At 36.9% G+C, this 21,507-nt stretch overlaps 1 protein-coding gene and 1 pseudogene across 1 annotated transcript; both read right to left on the minus strand.

Annotated features, from left to right (window-relative positions):
- Nucleotides 1–1,186: 1,186 nt before the first annotated feature.
- Nucleotides 1,187–2,318, minus strand: LOC122134573 (DBH-like monooxygenase protein 2 homolog). Its single transcript, XM_042755946.1, has 3 exons — nt 1,969–2,318; nt 1,405–1,554; nt 1,187–1,201 (listed from the first exon to the last, which is right to left on the minus strand). The coding sequence occupies exons 1-3, from the start codon at nt 2,233–2,235 to the stop codon at nt 1,187–1,189; spliced, it is 432 nt and encodes a 143-aa protein (XP_042611880.1). The 5' UTR covers nt 2,236–2,318.
- A 2,522-nt stretch (nt 2,319–4,840) lies between these two features.
- Nucleotides 4,841–20,645, minus strand: LOC122144792 (annotated as a pseudogene).
- Nucleotides 20,646–21,507: the final 862 nt, after the last annotated feature.

Here is a 21,507-nt window from a genome sequence, read left to right on the forward strand (position 1 = left end):
GCCTATAGAATCATTGACATTTTTTTGCTGCAACTCTACGTCGTTTTAACAACACCATGTCCCAAAAGTTAGAGGTTTTTGCAAAAATCATTAAAATATAAATGACTGTAGCTCAAACAGTAGAACAGGCACTAGCAATGTCAAGGTCATTGGTTCGATTCCCAGGGATAATATAAAATGTCATAGCTAAATCTCACCCAAAAAGTGAAAATGTATTACTCACCCCTCAGGCCAGCCAAGTTGTAGAGTTCTTCATTACACAGGTTTTGAGTGGATTTTCATTTTAAGGTGAGCTGTTCCATTAATTCACTTTTACAGGTAAACTCTAGTCTATGCTATAATCTATCATCTAAACATTGTATTGCCTAAATATTCTGGCATATTTTTTCACCACACATTAAGCTTAAAGTATGAATTGGAGATTCTCTGTTTAATTAAATGAAGTAAATAAAGCAAAACAAAAAGTAAAAATTCTTCTTACATTGATCATAGTCATGTCGAAATACTTGCTGTTTGGAGGGTTGACCCGAGGCATGTACTCTCAACAGGCTCAGCCCTTAGATGCCTCTTTGGGTGCTGTGGTACATGATGTCATCAGTCTGTCCCAGACGCATAGATCAGCTTCATGGGAGATTCTGATCATGCAATAAAACAAGAGCCCATCATTTATAGGCATTTTAAAACACCTGATCCACACCTGAACCAAAACATTTTTATCTATAAGTTCTGATCCTGGACTTTCAGGGTTTTTGAGTTCAGTTCATCTGTTTAAAAAGGCATTTCAACAACAATTGAGGGTCCCTAAACAAACAGGATCAGTACTGACTTCCTGGTCCCAGTGAGTATAGCATTGTGCAGATTCCCAGTATAAAAGCTACCTGAAAGAGGACACCCACATCACTCCTAAAGGCTTAACTATGCTGTGGTTTGCTCACATTGTTTACTGGATCAAACTACTGAGTGCTATACAATAAAGTGGAGAGCTTAAAACTGACAGTGTTGTAACTACTTTTCTTTGTAGTTGCATCACAGTTTCTAGATTGCACACATACCTTGGGTGTAATTTTGTGGAAAATTGATATAAAATTCAGTAAGTAGGTGTTAGGTTTATCATTAGACCAGTTCCAGGAACAGTACATTTATCCAACCTGTTCACTGTAGGTGTCAAATAGGAAGTGTTCCTGCATTATCTGTTGTTGGTCTGGAATAACAAATTTGTTCAACTATCCAAACCTTAATCTTAACTGTCTCTAAAAATGCTAATTTGTAGGTTGATATTATTGTTAAAGCATTTATTTGAAATAGAAATATTTTGTAACACTATAAGTGTCTTTACTGTCACTTTTGATCATTTTAATGTGTCCTTGCTGAGTAAAAATGTGGGAATGTTGTTCCAGGACTCACAGTGATGGTTAAGTCGTTTTCATCACAAGCCTCGATGGACCTCTGAAATTTCATGACCGTTTTCCCATCAGTCTCAAATCCAGAGACAGGAGTTTTGTAGTTCGGTTTCTGGTCAATCACTGGCATTGAATTCCCCCCAGCATGACGATCCTGAACAACATTAATGATAAACTGTGTATATTTTCAGTCATAACAACATATATTTGTGTGATATGCTCTACATCATTTATTTACATACTCGTATAACAGATAACTATCTGGAAATATCTGGTTAAAAAGGCTAAAGAACTCACACTTATGTAAGGGTTGTTTTACAGTATTTCATGCAATATGCAGATATTAATCATTTTAATATCTGGTTTAATGCAAAATTGCTTAGTTGCCACCTTCTCAGATTAAAATAAGATATCGAAATCTTATCTCACAATGAAACCCAATTATAAAAATTCTACTGACCTACTGCATGAAATGCATATGAATCAGAATAAAGAATATAAAGAATGAAATATCAAAAGAATAAACTATTATCCACTGTAAGTGACTTTGACAGTTATCAGTCTTTACCGTGAAGTAACTGCCTTTGGCTCCAACTCCTCCAATAACGATATCGGCTCCAGTCATTCCTCCTTTGGGGCTGAAGCCAAAACCGACCCAGCCGCTGGTGTTGACCGTGAGCTCAAACAAGATTGTGCCCTGGATCTCATCAAATCCCCACTTCAGCTGCACCTTGTGCTCGGGGTCCAGGTGTTCAGAGAAAGGCAGAAGAGGGTCTTCCAGAGCCCAGGACCACTGGACTGAAAGCAGAAGCAGAACAAGAGATAAAATGTCCATGTTTCCTTTTCAAAATCTGACAAATGCTGTCTTTGTATAGTGTTTGAGAAGGCAGTGACATGAAACTGCTCTGTAGTCACTTTAACAGCCCTATTTAAGCTGTCTGTAAGCCCCCCCCCCACACACACACACCTACCTGATCTCAGTTCTCCTCCTCTCACTCCGGTCTGGTGAATCAGGTTCCTCATTCCAGTTACAGTATTATTTTAAATTGCATCATAAATTTTATTAGAAAGGATCGTGGATTGTAAAGTGTATGATTGTAAAAAAAATACAAATAAACTTTTGTTAAATTTTGATGGATGGACATTATATGTATTATTATATGCAATTATAATGTTGCTTGCAAAAAAATATTTAATCCAAGGGCGTAGATTTAGTAGGGGCGCTTCGGGACATGTCCCTACCAATATCCAGCTTACTACTAAATTCTCCCTAGCAATAATTTTGATCAAACAATTAAATATGTAATCGCTGTTGTATTTTCAGCCGCATCTGACATATTATATGCACAGTTCAGTTGAGTGATGCAAACTGTTACCTAAAGTATCCACTAAATTAATTAATTAAACAACAACAACACTGAATCATTCTTTACTATAGCAACAGTAAGGTCGGGCAGTTTTCTGCTAGATTCATCATTGGCCCAATTCATTTTTAATATTAAAATAAAATGATATGCAGCCCTAATTAAGACATTCGGACACTCTCATGCTGCTGTAATGTTGGTTTTACCAGGTTTTATCTTTCTATAGGGGGATGAGAGGGTCTGTATTACCAAATAGAATACCCTTAAAGGGACCTTTGGTATTACTTACTATTGGAGAAAGCTTAACAGTCAACTTGGATCCGCGTGTGCCTTAATAACCAATCACATTACAGCCTTGGCGTCACAAAATTTCAGTCAGTTGTCGACACTCAATCTCCGTTTATGAATACCACAGGAATAAATGAGAAGTTCCGTAAGTTCCGTGGTTATTTAGCATAGTGAAGCCTCTCCTTCATTGACATCCATTGAAACAAAATGCCTCTGGTCTCCTTTCCATTAGCGTTTTTTGGCTAAAGGTTGCCGGCTTGGCTTCTAGTGTCTTTGGTTTTACATAATCAAAATTGTGTAATTATTGTCTGATGAATATGCTAACATAAAAAGCTCTCATTATTAATTATGAGTATGTTGCAATATACTTCAGATGACCTGAAACTTTGGTTAAAAGTCTATCATAAATGTGAAAATGTAGGGATTAGTTGAATGTCAAAATCAAACCTTCACTAGCTGTTTTGTGTTCTTCTGCTTCTCCCATTTTCTCTTTTTACATTGACTATCACTCTATATGGATTTTGAATACAATCCAGATAAAAACAATTTCTCAACTATTTATTTTATCATAGTCATTATTCAGATTGGGACTTCAGAGTGGGTTTTGCAACTGATTTGATTTAGATCAGGACTTGAGGAGCGGGTTCATGAATCATTATTCAGATTGGTACTTCAGAGTGGGTTTGGGCAAATCATTTGATTTATATGGGAACTTCAGAGTAGGTTCATGAATGTTTTGATTCAGATCGGCACTTCAGAGCGCAGATTGTTTGGAACTCTGGAGCATATATCCCGAATCATTTGATTCAGATCGGGACTTCGAGCTGGTTCATGAATCTTTTGATTCAGATTAAGCACTTCAGAGCACGTATCACAATTTTTTTCTGATTTGTTTCCTTTTTTAGTAAACAGTACAAAACATCAAATCATTAAGGCAGTACAGTTATAAAAACAATATAAAGAAAAATAAAGTATATACATACAAATCTTAACCATGGTTTTATTATAGTAAAAATCTAGTGTAGATTACCACTTGTATAACCAAATTTTGTACTACAAATACCATGGTTAAACTGTTATATTTTCCTATATTATTTTTCGAGAATGCAAACAATCCAATGAAAACATCTTTAAAATGCTGCTGTAATGTTGTTGGTTTTACATATCACCTAGCCCCTAATTTTAAATGTTTTTCATTAAAAGTGCTGAAAATTAAATGAAAGAAAGAATAAAAGGAAAAAAATTCTGGGACCTGGCAGCCCAGCATATCAATTATTTTATCTGTTTACATACCACTTGACATATGTCATCTGTGTTTTGTATTATGAATAATATTGCAAGTATTATTATTAATTTTGTTGTTTTTTTTACTTAAAATTCAAGGTCATTCATCAGTCAATTCATCAATTCAAATTCAATCATTCTGAATCATATTCTCAATGTGAACTTATTTAAAAGGTTTTCATATTGTAGAATGCATATAAGACAAGTAAAAACATTAAAAGTAAAGTGTGAAGTCCATTTCCATCTAATAATAAAAAATAAAATATAAAAAATTACATATAAGCTTGCTCAATTTTTTTTTGTCCCTGTGAGCCAGGAGTTTTACTCTTAAAATTTGTGACATTTATTCAGACAATGAAAGAACAAGTTACATCAGTTCTATGTTGCATTAATGTTTCAAAAGGATGCCCCCTGCACTGCAAACAGAGAGGAGCAGCGATGGCAAAGCAAGACTTTTGGTGCTTTCTGCAGCTCATGCAGGGTGCAGATGGGATTACTTTTAGGTCAGGAAAATGTCCCTTTATTGTATGATCCGTTGTTCTGGAAATACACATGGAAAAGAGTGTCAGGTAAAGCGCAGCTGTGATCAGAGCGAGGAAGCAGTTCAGTTTGAAAGCTTGATGTGTGGAGGTGTGGACACTTACATTTGAGTTCACTTGAGCCCAGAGCGTGCTGGTGCGATTCTATTCAGGTGTTTGTTGGTATTGATTGATAGGCGTGGTGTCATTCCAAGTCTTTGTGGACATCATATTGAGCCAGTACTGCTGTTATCAAACAAATAGCACATAATCATTAGGGCAAATTTAAAGAGCTAAATGTATTGATAATCGGTTTTCAATGATTACCCTGCATCTGTTGCTCCCATTGCAGATTGTAAGATGTTACATCAGGGGAAGCTCACACAGGCACTCAGACTCAAGCTGGATAGTAGAAGAGGAAGGCCAAACACATCTCATCTGAAGTTGAGAGACCCCCTACAGGCAGAAAGGGGAGTTTTACATCTTTCCTCTCTATTTTAGCGATTACATAAACAGAGCGCTTGTAGTATTCTGGTTCTGGTTCTTAAGATAATTTTGAATGGGTTTTTGGTTCCATGCCTGAAATAAGGTCGTATTTGTTACACTTTTTTCCAGTCTCGCGTGTTTTTATTCCCAGTCTTGCAAAAATAATTCCTAACCTCAAACTTTTAGGGAATTACAAAAAAAAAAAAAAAAAAAACTAAAAGAGTTGACAAACTTAATGGCAGTGATGTAGGAAGTCCTGCAAGAATGTGGTGTATTATGTTTGCATTTAGGCTTAAAATTCATGAAAGTTAATTTGTGAAGATTATCATGAGGAAGAATCTGACACTTTTGATGGCCACAGAGCTTATTTTATGCAGTAATCCAAAAAAGTCAATGGAAAAAAATTGTGGTAGGATTTTTGTCAAGGCAACCAGGGTGATGTTAACTTCTTGTTTTTGGCCCACAAATGTCCTTTCACTGCAGCACTCCATGTACTATGTTCTGTATCTTTTTACTGGGTAGCCAACAGGAAAATATAGGAGAAGTGCAGGAACAGGACTCAGGAAAATGAAAACATACTTAACACCCACCACACTCTGACCAATATCAATATAATATGAGAATCAGTCAAGATTCTGAAGATACATGCCATTAAAGGAAAAGACAATATGAGCCTCTGTGTAAAATGTACTAACCCATGTGAGTTTATTATGCAGTTCAATTATTATAGGTGCATTCCACCAGCAATTTGTCACCCTGAAAGACCAAAATGTTTCTTTTATTTAACTTATTGCCAATAGTTACAGTATATACAATAATAAATAGACTAATATCTTGAAATGTGGTTTTGTGCAGTGCATATATTTTGATGTTTATGCTTGAAATCCCCTGTAAACTTAACAGCATGGTATCCTTTTCAAACCAAGCACTTACCAACTTCACAGTCTTGGTTTTACCCAAGTTTTGTCACTTCCTGATGTTATTCAAAATCATAGTTTTCATCCACAGCTAGAAGATCGATCTGTTTACCTCCTCTGAAGAGGATAGGAATTAAAAAAAAAGTATTTAGTTGCATTAAAGATTAGGTTATGAACCACAGAAGAAAGATCTGCACACAGGTTTACCTGAAGTGTCCGACTCGAGACCTTCCGTATCCAGTTAAGTGTGTGTGCAGCATCACAGAGAACACCTGAAGATCATGTGGTGTCTCCAGAACCTGTAGAGCACAGAACACAGGATCATCAGTCATTGATGCTGAATCTGATCGAGGAGAGGACTGAGTAGATAAACATACATTCAAACCTTTGGAATATAAGCAGTGTCACACATGCCAGACAGTGAGGAAGGATTTGGCTTGGGGGGGATGGCGTACCAAGGGCTGCCTAACGCAAGCCCTGTCATCAGAACAGCTGCATCGTGCTGATGACGGAGTTCAGATGTGTAATAGAATCGCCAGACCTGAGTTATCAACTCGACCTGTGCAGACAAGAAAGTATTGTTTTATCATATCAAAAGAACTTAAATGTTCATCAACAGTGTGGTATTTCACATTGTAAACCACTCCTGACTGACCTGCAGTTTTATTGGGGTTGTTGTAATGCACTTCAAGCCTAGAAAAAAATCACTAACATTCCTTCCAGTGGAAGTCCTGCCACTTCAGGAAAATTCACAAGCCTTGAAAAATATGATTTAAGGAAAAGTTAATCAGTAATTTTATCTCATTAATAAAGTTTTACATATAATGCTATTTAAATAGGCCTAATAAAGTATAATTGTTTAATTTAAATTTTAAAAAAAGGAATCATCTTGGAGGCGGAACTTTTTCAGTGAATAAAACTGTAAAAACCTGATGATTCTTGATTAATGATGGGGTTAAGATTTTAAAAGGATTTTGAAGGTTAAAATTAACTCTGGTTGTTTTCAAAAGGGAAAATTGTTTTAAACCCCAAAAGTCACAGGTTCAAGGTGAGGACAAACCCCCCTCCCCCAACTCCCCACACCGCCCCCGTCTCCATACACTCTCCCCACCCCAGTATAACCTCCCCCTTCAAACGGCTTCGTCACGCTCGGGGGGGCAGGGGTTTCAGAAAGCAAAATGATGCCGAGGTCAAAGTTTGTTGGATCCCCGGCTCAATCGGGGGAATGGGGGAAAGTAAGTCGAATACTGTCATGTTTGTAGATGTTTGGATGATTTTTGTTTTAAGTTTTTAAAAATCACTTACGCGATAAATGTCCCTTTTTGTGATCAAATGTTGGGGCTTTTGATCTTGCGGTGTGGGGTTGGTTTGGTGGTCAGTAAACCCTGAAATGAGATGAAAATGTAAAAAAAGGAAAAGGGAAAGTAATCACTAAATTTAAAGAGATTTTCTTTGCATGTTTGAGATAAAGCTACTGTAACACAATTTTTGAAAAATTTCTTTTAAAAAGTTAGGTTATGGGGGGTCGTAAGAATTTTTTTTTCTCAAGGAAACTTTAAAACGCCCCAACGGTTACAGAAAAAGACATTTAAATATTTTATTTAAAAAAAATGCTGTTTTTTTAAAACTTTCTATTCATCAAAAACCCTAAAAAAAAATTGTCTTTTTTTCAACCTGAAATAAAGTTGTTAAAGCGGGCTAATCGGGAATTAGAATGTTTCGAAGGATCAATGAGCCGGGAAATAAGGCTGCTAAAATTTTCAGTTTGAAAAAGGGGGGAAAATAAATTACTTTTAAAATTTTTAAAAAAGAAATTTTTTAAAATACAAAATTTAATTGTTTTTAAAACTGCAAAAATTTTTTAAATTATTAATAATATAAAAAATTATAAAAATAAATAATGCTGCTGTTTTTTAATTTAATTATTAAACGTTTTATAAAAAAAAATGCAGCATGGTGAGCAAAAAAAACAAAAAAAAAAAAAAAACTTTTTAAGTTTAAAAAAAAAAAAAAAAAGTTTAAACCCCCCAAACTTTTGCAAAAGCAGTTATTTTTTAAAAAAAACAACATTGAAAACTTTTTGCTCAAATTTTAGTAAAATTTTAAAGTCTTTTTTTTGGGGGCCATTTTTTAACAAAAAAAAGGTTTTAAAAGACGAACAGAAAAGGGAAACAAAGTAAAATCTTTCTTCCCTTAACCAATTTATGTCAAAAAATTTTCCTGTTTGGAGGGTTGAAAAGAGGCTGTACTTAAAAGGGTTTCAGCTCCTTTGGCCTATTTGGGGGCTTTGGAAAGTGATTTCATCAGTCTGTCAATGCATAGATCAGTTCATGGGGAGTTTGGGGGATAATGTAAAAAAAAACACTTTTACTGATGTCTTTTTTAAAAATGAGAGCTCTTTTCCCGCATGCCACTGCCTTTAAAAATGCAGTTCGGATGAAAAAAGTTTGCGTTTTGATGTGGCCCCTTTGAAACTAATTTTTAGTTTTTTTTGTCTAGTTTGCAGGGTTCTTTTTTAAAAACCGAAACTCGGTATCTCACTATGGGTCCCCCCGGGGCATGTTGGGACAATGAAACCCCAATTTACACCAAAAATGTCGGAAGAATGAACCAAATCGCCCCCAAATGGGGACCCCCCCTATTTACCCCTGGGGTCCCCCAAAACGGCTTTCTTTTTTTTCCCCGTAAAAGATTTTCCCCTTCAGCCCCTAGGCTGCGCGGTTTCAGTTGTAAGGAAAAGTCAGGGTTGATTTGCTGAATGCGGGTTTTGTAAAGGGAAAGAAAAATTTGGGTTGGGGATTTTTTTATTTACTGATTTTCTTGCTTTGTGTTATTAGCGGGTTTCTACCCAGGAAACGCTTTTAAAGGTGAGCAAAGTTTGGGGGAAAATTTGGACAAAAACTGTCGGGGTTTCCTTTGGTCTGTAGGGAAAAAAGGGGGAAGGGTGCCCCGGGGCAAAAACCCCTGCCCGCCAAAAAGGGGAATTCATATTTTCGGGAGGGATTCGCCCCGGTGTATACCCTGCATGGGTGCCCGGGTTTCCCCCCAGGTTGCATGGGGGAAAGGGAAAAAGTTGCTCCCCATGTTGGGAATGGGCCAGGTTTCTAAAAATAAGGCGGCCCAAACCCAAAAGTTGGGGGTTTGCGGGAGTGGCATGTGGGGGGTTGCCCGGGGGGGTGGTTGGGGACCTTTTCCGAGGTCTGAAAACCTCTGCAGGAAAATTTTTGGCCTCTTTTAGGGCCTGAACCCCGGTTTGGGGGGGTTTAAAGGGAATCTACCCCCCAAAAAAGGGGCTCCCTTCCCCCCTTTCCCCGGAAAAAAAAAATTTCGCATTTTCCCGTGGCCCCGGGGGTTTTTTACTAAAATTTTTGAGATTCCAGCTTTGGTGGGGGGGAAAGGCCCGTCGGGTGTCCCGCCGGCACCCCCACCCCCGGGTAGATATTAAAAAGGGTGTGGGGGAAAGGTTTTTACATTTGGAAAAAACCCCTTGTTTTCGGGGCCCCGGGAAAAAAGGGGCCGGGCCCCGTTTTCCCTTTCTTCCCCTTAACCCGGGAAAAAGCCGGCCTTAAAATGGCCGTTTTGGGGCCCACACCCCCTGGTAAAAAAAGGGAGGGGGGTGGGCCCGGGTGGCCATGAGCGGTGAATGGCCCGGGGCCTGTGGACGGGAACCGGGGGTTTTAGGGTTTTAAATTTTACTAAAGAAAAAGGGAAAAAGAAAAACCCCTTAAATTTTTAATTTCGGGGTGGGGGGTTTAGAAACTTTTAGAGGGCATTTTTTTTTTATTTTCCCCTTCATTTTACCGTTTTTGGCATAAGCCCCCCCCACGGGCCAGAGGTTTTTTTGGCACTTTTCCCGAGGTTTTTTTTCAGCAGGGTTTTATGGTAAGCATTAATTTAAAAAAGCTTTAAAATAGAAAAATTCTGTTTTGCTTCAGATTTTAAAATAAAATCAAAATGAAAAATTAAAAAATCCAATACTATATTTTCTTCAACACAAAATAAAATTTACAGGGGGGGTTTTAAATTTAATTTTTTTTCCCTTTACCTTTGTAAATATATTGGAAAAAAAAAAAAAATACTGTTTTTTTTTTTTTTATCCCAAAAATGGTTTTAAACAGGTCCCCGTGAGGGTAAATCATTTTCCCCAGGAACTGATGGACCTCTGAAATTAAGGGGAACTGTTTTCCCATCAGACCGGTCAGAGACAAGATTTTGTAGTTCTTTGTTTGTAAACCCACAGGCATTAAATTCCCCCGAGCGGGGAGGACCCGGGAACAGGGAAAAAAGAAAGAGAAATTAAGAAATCCCGGGGGGGCTTTGGAACAGGTGAAATTTTTGTGCTCCCTTATATTTGGTAGGGGGCCTTTTCCCAAATCCATTTAAGAGGGCTATCAGTTAAACCCTTTGATAAAACCTTTTACAGTAAATCAGGTTATTTTTACAACATCACTTTGAAAAAAAAATTTTAAATAAAACAATTTAGGGGTGAAATAAAAGTAAAAGGGTTTACTCTTTTAAAGGGTTTGTTAATTATACAAATCCTTTTTACAGAAACAGAAAAAACTAAAATGTATTTCTTTAATTTAAGGCAAATACATGAAAAACATTAGTTTAAAACCGAATAAAAATAAAAAAAATAAAAAATTGGGATTAAATAAAAATTTTGATTTGTAGAGTTTGAAACCTTCCCGGGGGGTTTAAATTTATTATGAATTTTCAGGTTCTGATGATTGAAAGGCTAAAAAGAAACCCTACTGAAATTTTTTAAAACGATTAGAATTATAGAAAATGAACTAAATGGGGAAAATTTCATGATAAATTAGAATTGACGGGTTACAAAAACTAAATATCAAAAGAATAAAAAAATTTTTGGGAACTCCATTTAAAACGACTTAAAAATTAATCGGGTTTAAAAACACAAATTTAAAAAAAACAAAAATAAAAAATTTTAAACCATGAAAAAGGGGAATTTAAGCACATAAAGAAAAAAATATCAAAAAAATTTAAAATTTAAAGTAAAAATTTTAAATGTAATGCCGGGGGACATTTACCCAGTGTTTTTCCGTGAAGAAACGGCCCTTTGGCTCCAATCCTCCCCAATAACGTTTATCGGCCCCCGCCCATTCCCCTTTTGGGGGGATGAACCCAAAAAAACCGACCCGCCGCTGGTGTAAAATCCCCGTGAGCCAAAAGATTGTCCCTTGGGTTTCCCCATCAAATCCCCCACTTCGCTGCCCCCTTGTTGGGGGGCCAGGGGGTTGGGGAAAGGCAGAAGGGGGGTTTCTTCCAGACCCCAGGACCCCTGGATAAAAAGCAAAAAGGCAAAAACAAGAGTTTAAAAATGCAGTTTCCGTTTAAAAATTTGAAAAAAAGTGTTTTTGTAAGGTGTTTGAAAAGGCAGTGAATGAAAAGCATTTAAAGCTTTTTTAAGTTTGTCTTAACCCCCCCCCCCCCCCCCTTCCCCGGATTTCGTTTCTTATTCACCCCGGTCTGGGGAAATCAGGTTCCCACACGGGTTTGTTACAGTATTTTTGGCAAAAAAGATTCCAATCAACTTTAAAGGATTTTATTTTTTAAGAACAAGCTTTCCCAAAAAATAATATTTTTAAAAAAATTTTAAATTTTAGAGCTGTGGGGAACTGTAAGACAAAATAGTGACGTTCCTAATTTAATGATATGGCGAGATGGTTTTGTTAATGATGTTCATGAGCAATTTAAAAAACCAGTGGGGGTTTTTTTGCCTTTTTAAGTATTACATCAAAGAAAAAGAGCAGAGGTCAAGATTTCCCTTAAAAAACCAAAAAAAAGGGGAAAAAGTGAAAGGGAAAATACCTTATAGTAAATAATTATTTTAAAAGGAATTTTAAGAAAAACCCACAGAAGGACAAGAAAGGGTTAATATTTTAAGGGTTTCCCGGGGAAAGCAAATCCAAAGGGGATTATTTCAGGAAGGACTGTCAAAAAGTTTTTGTGAATGTTGCGGAGCAAAAAAATTTTTTGTGAAAAAATTTACATATTTTATGATATTTTTCCCCCTTAAAATTTGTTTCCCAAATAAAAATTTTTAATAAAAAACCCGGTTGTAAAATAGTTTAAAAAAGGTAAAAAAAAGGGACAAAGGTTTTAGAAGGTTTAAAAAGATTCGAGTCTTTGGAACCCCTCCCCCACGGGTTTCAATTTAAATTTTGGAAAATATGGTCAGTTTCCCTTTCAATTCAAAAAAAAATTCCCCCCCCTTTTGTGAAAGGCCCGGGTTCCAAAAGGAAATGTTTCTGATTTCAGAAGAACGGGTTTTTGTTTTTGTTTTTTTAAAAAACCGAAATGTTGTTTTTTTTGTTTTGTTTTTCTTTGTAAAGGGTTACAAAACTATGGGCCCTAAAAGGTACCCGGGATTTTAAACCAAAAAAAAAAAAAAAACAGAAAACAGAATTACAGATGTGTAAAACATGTAAAAGATGAAAATTGATGATTTGGTTTTTTTTTTTTGGGAAAGGTAAACTTTTCTTTTAGAAAGCAGTCGGTTTTCCCTTTTAATAAGAGGTTATGAAAACCCTCATTTTTCCTTTAAACATCCCCATGCATGCCAAAAAACACTATACCCTTTAATTTAAAATTTCTTACGAAGGGAAATTTTTTTTATTATTCCCTTTTTTGAAAAAAATTAAAATTTCCCAAGGAAATATTCGGGAATCATGGTTTTCGAGAATTTTTTAAAATCAAAAAATGTACGGGTTTTTCCCTTTTTGTGGGAATGCAAAAAAAAATTTTAAAAGGCCTTTTCTATTAATGATTTAAAAAAAAAAAAAAAGTTATTTACCCTGCTCAAATTTTCTGTGGCGGGAGCCAGGGAGTTTTTAAATCTTTAAAATATTGACTTTTTATTCAGACAGTGAAAAGAAAAAAAATTTACATCAGTTTATTTGGCTTTAATTTTTTAAAAGGATCCCTTTATATAGGTGCACTCCCCCAGAAAATTTGTCACCCAAAAAGACCCAAAAAAATTGTTTTATTTCACTTTTGCCAATAATTTAACTAAAATTACATTTTTACTGTACCAATGGAAGTCCTGCCCCCTCGGGAAAAATTAAAAGCCTTGAAAAAAAATAAATTAAAAGGCACAAAAATTTCAATCAGTAATTTTATTTCTGAATTTTACTGTTAATAGGCCCTTTATTTTAAAAAACCCAATTAAGGTACCTTTGTTAAAAAAGCTAAAAAAAATTTATTATTATTTTGAGGAAGTTTCTTTAATAAATAGCGAATAAATTTAAAAAAAAACCCGGCGGGAAATTTCGTTTAAAAGAATCAATGTGTCCAATACTTTTTTTTAATAAATTCCCCTAATTGCTTAAAAGGGGTTAATGGTTCTTTGAAAGGGGTTTTGGCCCTTTTTCCCCCAACTTTTTAAAAAAATGTTTTAAAAACCCCTTTGGGCACAGGGAGCTAACCCCTCCCCCCACCCCCCCATACCCCAAAAGGTTTCCCCATACACTCTAAAACCCACCCCAGTTAACACTCCGCCTCAAAAACTAAAAGTTATATGTTTTCTCAGTAAATCAAAAAAAAACTTAAACTCTTCGGGCTGGAATTGAATTTTTTTAAATGGGAAAAGATTCAATTTAGTTGAATTACTGAATAAAAAACCCCTTTTCCAGGCCTTCTAATTTTTTGAAAAAGCCCTGTATTTACAACATGTTCTGGATAGTTAACCAAAATATTCGGGAGGTGTGCGGGATATTGCGGAGGGAAAGGGGGGGTTTCCTGTGGGAAACCCTAAAAGGCCGGTCTTTTTCCCAAAAAAAGGGGGGGAAAACCCCCCAATTTGGCAAGGACAGTTTGGCATTTTCCCCCAAAGGGCCTGAAATAACGTTTTAAAAAGAAAAGGGTTTTGCATAAATAAATTAAAAAGTGAGTTTGAGCAGTTTTAGAGCTTTTTGTTTGTGTTGGTTTTCCGTCACAAAGGCGGGAAAGGGTTTTATGTTTATGTGGGCGAACGGCTTTGACGTTTTTAAAAAAATTTTCATTAAAAATCAGTGGGGGGCCCCCATGGAGAAAACAAACCCCGTTGTAATGGGTTTTATTTTTTTTGGGCTTTCGACCCGGGGGCCCACACGCATCACAGTAGGGTTTGAGGGGTGTAATATTTCGTTTACACACTTGAGGCCTTCGGCCCAAACAAAGCCCAACCCGGGTAGCTGGCCCAAACAGAGCCACCCCTTTTAAGGACCAATGGCTTTTTTAAAAATCAACGCGGTTTTAAAAAGACCCCGGGGATAGAGGAGAAAAAAAATGTAAGGATTTTGGGGGAAAAAAAAATTTGGGTTTTGGGAAACCCTTTAAACCCCATAAAAAAAATTGCATTACACCAAAAACACAAAAAAAATGTTTTTTTAGCAAACGGTTTTAAAAACCCCTTTAAACAAGCAAGTCAGCAGGTGTTTTCAAATTTGAGGGCACATATCAAACGTGCCATTTACAGCTGTTTTGGCTAATCATTTGTGATTCAGTTTTAACCCCCAGAAAAGGGGAGGGATGCTTTTCCAAAAAATTAGCAAATCGCCCTTTTCCAATAAAGTGTAGTTAGCAAGTTTCACAATGAACCCTTTTTTTAAAGTTTTTCAGGCTCTCAGAGAACTGCAAACCCCCAAAGGGGGAGAAGGGGGAGGGATACAGAAATCATTTGCATTTTTAAAAGGGAAAAATTTACTGAAACGGTTGCTGTGAAAAAAAATGTTTTTGACAGGGGGGAAAAACCCTTTTTGTTTTCATACCCTTGAGGGAAAAATTTTTCCCAAAAATTTTGTTATGAATTTCATTAAGACCCTAAAGATTTATATCAAATTTGGGTTTAAAAGGGGCTGGAAGACCCCTTTAATCTAAAATTAAATTTAAAAAGGTTTTTATATTGAGAATGAAAAAAGAAAGGTATGGGAAAAACGTATGGTAAAGTCCATTCCATCTTTATATGATTTAAAAATTTCAAATAGGGTTTTCTCAAAATTTTTTTGTTTTCAGGTTGCTTTAAATGTCTATTGACCCGGAGTTTTTGTTCCATTAAAAAGATTGACCCCTTTTTTCAGACAATGGAAAAAAATAGGGTTGGGGTCCCCTGCCAAAAAAGGGGGCAGCGATTGGCAAACGGGGCCGTCGGTGTGAGGTGAAAAATGGGGGAAGTTTACCCGGGGCCCAAAGGGTGTGCGTTTTCCCGAAGGGGAAACATCACGCTTTTTTTCCCTTTTCAGTTTTAACAAGAATTAATTAATTTAAATTTATACTGTTTAAGACATTTTCATTTTACATTTGCCTTTTTGTACCCGAAAACCCCCCAAAAAATGAAAAAAAAAAAAACTTAAACATTGTTTAAAAGTATATCTGTTCTATTTTTTTTTGTGCGTTTTCCCTTTAAATTTTAAAAAAGGGGAGGCAAGATTTTTAAAAAGGCAAAACCCCCCTTCGGGTCTGAGGGTGAAGCAAAAATCCCGGGGGCCTGCCGGGTTTACGGGTGCAGACGGGGGATTTTAGGTTTAGGAATCGCCTGTGTTGTTTTATATTTTTTTTCTGGAAATAACCCTGGAAAAAAGGTCCGGTAAAAGCAGCTGTGATCAGGAAAAGGGAAGCAGTTCAGTTTGGGAAAACCTTTTATTTTGGAGGTGGGGACACTTTTCCTGAGTCCATGGGCCATGACGGGGCTGGTCGAATTCTCTTCAGTGTTTTTTGGTATGATTTATTTTGACCTGTCCTTCCCAAATCTTCCGGACACATTTGAGCCAAGACTGCCAAAAATTAAAACCCAAAAAAAAAAAGTCATTTCATTAGGATAATATTTGAAAAAAAAAGGTTTTAAATGAGATTACGCTGTATCCTTGCTCCCAAATTTTTGACATTTAAAATGCTGGGTTAGGAAAAGGGTTTCCCGAGCTCAGTTCTAGCTGGATAGTGAGAGGGGAAAGGCCCAAAAAATTCATCTTTTAAATGAGAAACCCCCCCGCGGGCGAAAAAGGGGGTTTAACATCATTTTTCCCCTTTTTTAAAAAATTAGACAAAAAGAGTTTGCAGGGATGGGGTTTTTGGCAACTAAAGTTTTTGTCCAGAGGGTCCCCAAAAAAGGTGGGGGGGTTTTTTAATGGGTTTTTTGGTTTTTAAAAGCCGGGTTATAGGTCTTGGTGAAAATTTTTTCCCCTTTTATTTTGGGAAACAAAACTAAAAAATAAGTTTAAAACCCCTTTAATTTTTTTAAATTTTTAAAGGGCTTGTGAACAGGTAATATCATGGTGAACGGTGGAAAATCATTTACTCCCCTAGTCAATTTGTTTAGCCCATTGTGTTAAAAACATGCTTTTTCAAACCTTCTCTCAAAAGTTTAGGGAAAAGTTTTTTTTTAAGACTATAAGATTGTCAGAAGTTTAAAGGCGCAAGTTTAATTTTGGACAATATTGTGAATTTTTTCAAACTGGGTTAGAATTAAAAATTTTTTAGCCCCAGAGTATTCCGCAAAAAACCGAAGTTTATGGGGGGAAAAACAAATGAGTGTTTTTTAAGGGAACCAGGGTGGGTAATAACTTTCAGTTTGTCCTACAAAATCACATAATGCCGCATGCTTTTTAAGAATAGCCCAAAAAGGAAAAAAGAATTTAGAACCGGCCCGGAAATTTTTAAAATTATTTGAAAATTTTGTGCACCCACCCGAAATTTTATTTTTAATATAAAATTGGATTTTTAAGGAAAGAAAATCAGTGAAAATTTGAAGAAAACCTTAAATTTAAAAAAAGTGATATGAGCCCCTGTGTAAAATTTTCCCAGTACTAACCCATGTGAGTTTGTTGCGGTTTTCGGTATTATAGGTGCACTCCACCAGCAATTTGTCACCCTGAAAGACCAACATGTTCCTTAACTTCACTTATTTAGTTCACTTATTTTGTAAATACTGTATACATGAGACTTGAAATCCCTGAGAACTTAACAGCATGGTAACTTTTTAGCACTTACCAACTTCACTGTCTTAGTTTTACCCAAATTTGGTGTGCTTGTTGCTTTCAACATCATAGTTTTCATCCACAGCAGCACCTGAAGATCGCATCTGTTTACCTCCTCTGAAAGAGGATAGGAATTTGCCAAGAAAGAAAAGAAATAATTATTTACAATAACATTAAACTATGAACACAATTAGAAAAAGAAAACGAACAGGTTTGTAATATTCTAATTATGTCCGGAAGTCAGTCATTGGTTAAAAATGGTTACCTGAAGTGTCGACTCGTAGCTTGTTTTACTGTCACGCCCCAGATAATTGTTGGGTTTGTGCTGCAGCATCAAAGAGAACACTTCGGAAGATCACATGGGTCTTCATACCGTGTAGAGCACAGAACACAGGCTCATCCAGTCATCTGCTGAATATGGATATACAGACGAGAGTAGGAGTCGATGAAACATCCATACAAACCTTTGGAACTATAAGCGCGAGTCACACCTTTTTAGGGCCTCTTATTTAGTTCTTAGGCGAGTCACGTAGAAGGATTTTTGGGCCAGTTTTGTGGGTTCTCTCCCGGGGGATGGCGTCCCACGGGGCCTCTCAATCAGATCGCAAGCCCGTTATCAGACTACCTGCATCGTGTGACGGAGTTCAGATGTGTAATCAGAATCGCAGACCTGAGTTTCACCTCGACCGTGCAGACAAGAAAGTATTGTTTATTGAACGACCTTTAAAGGTCATCACAGTGTGGTTATTTTCAGCATTGGTAAACCACTCTCTGAGGACCTGAAGTTTGTTGGGGGTGTTCGTGAAGCACTTCAACTTGTAGAAAAATCATCACTTTTCCTCCATTGTAGTCCTGCCATTCAGGAAATTCAAAAGCTTGCGAAAAATTAATGTAATCGAAAAGTTACATCATTAACATGTGTGGACAATTTCCGAGGCCTAGTAATTATACATTGCTAATAAAGCTGAAAAATGAATTCTCCCCATTGAGCCGCCGGCTGTGGATCTTTCATGTGAATCAGTTCAGAAAACATGGCTCAGAATGATTCACTTAAGAATTCAAAAACTGCATACAATTCCTGATTAAATGATGTGCGTTCACAAAGCAGTTTTACGATTTATTCAGGTACATTAATTGGCTTAAATCTGGTTGTTTTCACATGAAAAAATGCTTTCAACCTAAGTCACAGGGGTGGAGGACTTACCCCTCCGCACAATTACACACCCACACAGTCCACGGCCTCCTATACCACTTTTGCATCCACTCCAACATAACACTCCGCCTCAAATAGGCTTGGTCACGCTCGCCCCTTCGGAGGGCCCCCAGAAGGTACAGCCCACGCACCGCGCACCCTGGACCCGCGAGCAACACCAGGACATCCCCTGTTTGTGATCCCAGTGGTCCACACATGCAGAGAAATGATAATAAAGTCAGAGATGATTGACAGGCTTCTCTGGCTTAGTCGAGCTTCATGTGTTTGTTAAAGTTCTTAAACTCACTTACGCCGAAACAACATCCCCACAAACCAACCACCATCTAAAGGTGCTGTTTGCGACAAAAATGTTGGAGGGCTTCCGTGGTCTTGCCTAGTGATTAGTAGGCGTTCTGGTTGGCTGGTAATTTGAGCTTGAACTGATTTGGTAAGTGTAGCAACATGTTCAAAGTTGACAATCGTCTACGCCACTTTAAATAGAGTAAACGAATAAACAATCTTTTGAAACTATGGTTTTGGCCCCACTGTAAACCATTAGGGGGTCCTCCCTACACGTCAGGTTTTTTATTCATTTTTTTTATTTTATTTTTATAAAATGTATACTTGTTCAACAAGCCACACATTAAATTGACCAAAAGTGACATATTTAAAACGTTACAGATTATTTTGATCCGTTTTAAAATGCGGCTCTCTTGAGTTTCTATTCTTCAACAAATTCTGAATAGAAAGATGTTACTGATTGTTTCTCACGTAAATATTTACTGCTGCTATTTTGAAATGTTGCTCTTAAAATGCCAGCAACAGAAAAACTGTGGTTAACAGACAGAAACAACAAAACAACAAAGTAAAAGTCTTTCTTACATTGATCAAAGTCACGTCGAAATACTTGCTGTTTGGAGGGTTGACACGAGGCTTGTACTGTCAACAGGTTCAGATCCTTTGTGCCTCTTCGGTGTGCTGTGGTACTTGGATTTGCACTCAGATTAATGGTCCTGGTCCATACGCATAGATCAGCTTCATGGGGAGATTCCGATAATGTACTAAAAACACTTTTACCTTTGATGTCTTCTACTTGAAATGAGAAGCTCTTTGGGCCACATGCACACTGCAGTTTAAATATTGTGTTAAATACTTTTTCTTTGTAATGAATATATATATATATATATAATATATATATAATGATTAAACTCACAGTGATGGGTAAATCATTTTCATCACAAGAGTGAGGACCTCTAAACTTCATGACTTTATTTTCCATCAGACTCGGTCAGAGACAGGAGTTTGTAGTTCTGTTGCTTTGTCCAACCAAAGGAATTGAAAACCCCACAGCATGACCGGTCCTGAATACAGAAAAGAGAAATGAAGTATGTATGCTTATGATGTTGTAGTTATAGATGTACAGATCCCAGTGCAGTTTAAACTGGGCTATCAATTAACACTCTGACAATCAATAGTTCAAAAAACACAAGATTGAGTAATATCAGATGTCTGTGTCAGAGTAGATTATATCCAAATATATGATAAAAATAATATAAAGAATTAAATATCAAAAAAGATAAAAATATTTGGAACTCCAACTGTAAGTGACAGTATTAGTCTCAATCTTGAGGATGCGAACAACTAAGAAAAAAACCCAAATAGAAGATAAAATATAACTAATTGGAAATATGAATGTGATCATAGTGCGAAAATACTATTAGTTGTTAATTCCACTGTAAGTGACTTTTGACAGTTATCAGTTCTTACCGTGAAGTTGTAACTGCCTTTGGGTCCAACTCAGTCCAATAACGATATCGGCTCCAGTCATTCCTCCTTGGGACTGAAGCCAAAAACGTACCCAGCCGCTGGTGCTTGACCGTGAGCTCGAACAAGATTGTGCCCTTGATCTCATCAATCCCCACTTCAGCTGCACCTTGTGCTCTAGGGTCCAGGTGTTCAGAGAAAGGCAGAAGAGGGGCTTCCAGAGCCCAGGACTCACTGGAACTTGGAAAGCAGAAGTCGAACAAGAGCTAATTTGACCATGTTTGCTTTTCAAAATCTGACAAATGCTGTCTTTTGTAAGGTGTTTGAGAAGGCAGTGACATGATAAAACTGGCACTTTAACAGATCTATTTAAGCTGTCTGTAAACCCCCCCCCCCCCCCCCTTCACCTGATATCTTTTCTCCTCCTCTCACTCCGGTCTGGTGAATCAGGTTCCTCATCACCTGATTTTCCAGTATTATTGGCTAAGAGAGAGATACGATCAGCTTTTAAAAGCACGTTTTTCATCTTTTCATTAAACAAGCATTCAAAAATGTCTTTTTATTAAATAAATATTTATTTTAGGGCTGACGCTGTTGGGGTGAACAGAAAGTCCAGAATAGTGGCATTTACTAATTCATGATGGACTATGTCCCAGAGATGGATTAGTTAATGATGTTACATAAGCTCTAAAGAAAAGTAGGGGTGCACGATAAATATCGGTCTCATCTGGTCAGTAAAAACCGGTTCTCTAATCAGCGGTAAATTCCATGATTTGGATGCAATTCCGTGATTTCACATACTGACAAGCTGCGCAAATCCACGTTTATCAGCGTTGTTTTGTTGTTGTTGTTTTTTTTTGTTTTTTTTTGCGTTGCTGTATCTTCAAAGCAATGCAAAGGAGTAGAGGTCCAGGACCAAGGCGCTCAGTAAACAATTGGGCTAGGCTGGGCTGAAGCCCCGGGGCCATGAGCAAAGAGAGGGCCCCGTGAATGATTGATTGGCTGTGAAATAGATTGACTAATTCCCTAAATTCCTTGCATTTACCATTAGAGATAACATCTAAATTTGGTTTTTAGCCAATCACAACTTACATTACGTTTCTTCATATATTTGACTTTAAAAGAGAATTTTGAACGACTTAAGCCGTGCATGTACCCAAATCATCATCCCCACATTAAAATTTTAGGGTAGTTTGATTATTAACCTGCTATAAGCAGGATGTACTATGTGCTTTTGAAGTAGGCTATAGGCTATATTATCTCTTAAGGGTTGGGAGATAACCCTGTAGAAATATGCAGCTTTATTAAACTAGGGCTAGGT

The sequence above is a fragment of the Cyprinus carpio genome, unplaced genomic scaffold, assembly GCF_018340385.1.
Source record: "Cyprinus carpio isolate SPL01 unplaced genomic scaffold, ASM1834038v1 S000006759, whole genome shotgun sequence".
Lineage (NCBI taxonomy): Eukaryota > Metazoa > Chordata > Actinopteri > Cypriniformes > Cyprinidae > Cyprinus > Cyprinus carpio.

What these genes read in the sequence shown, in the direction of transcription:
- LOC122134573 (XM_042755946.1), bottom strand. Translation starts at nt 2,235, where the DNA reads ATGGACATTTTATCTCTTGTTCTGCTTCTGCTTTCAGTCCAGTGGTCC. An exon ending in CCAAAGGCAGTTACTTCACG is followed by an intron (nt 1,555 to 1,968) that starts GTAAAGACTGAT and finishes AATGTTGTTCAG; the next exon opens with GATCGTCATGCTGGGGGGAA.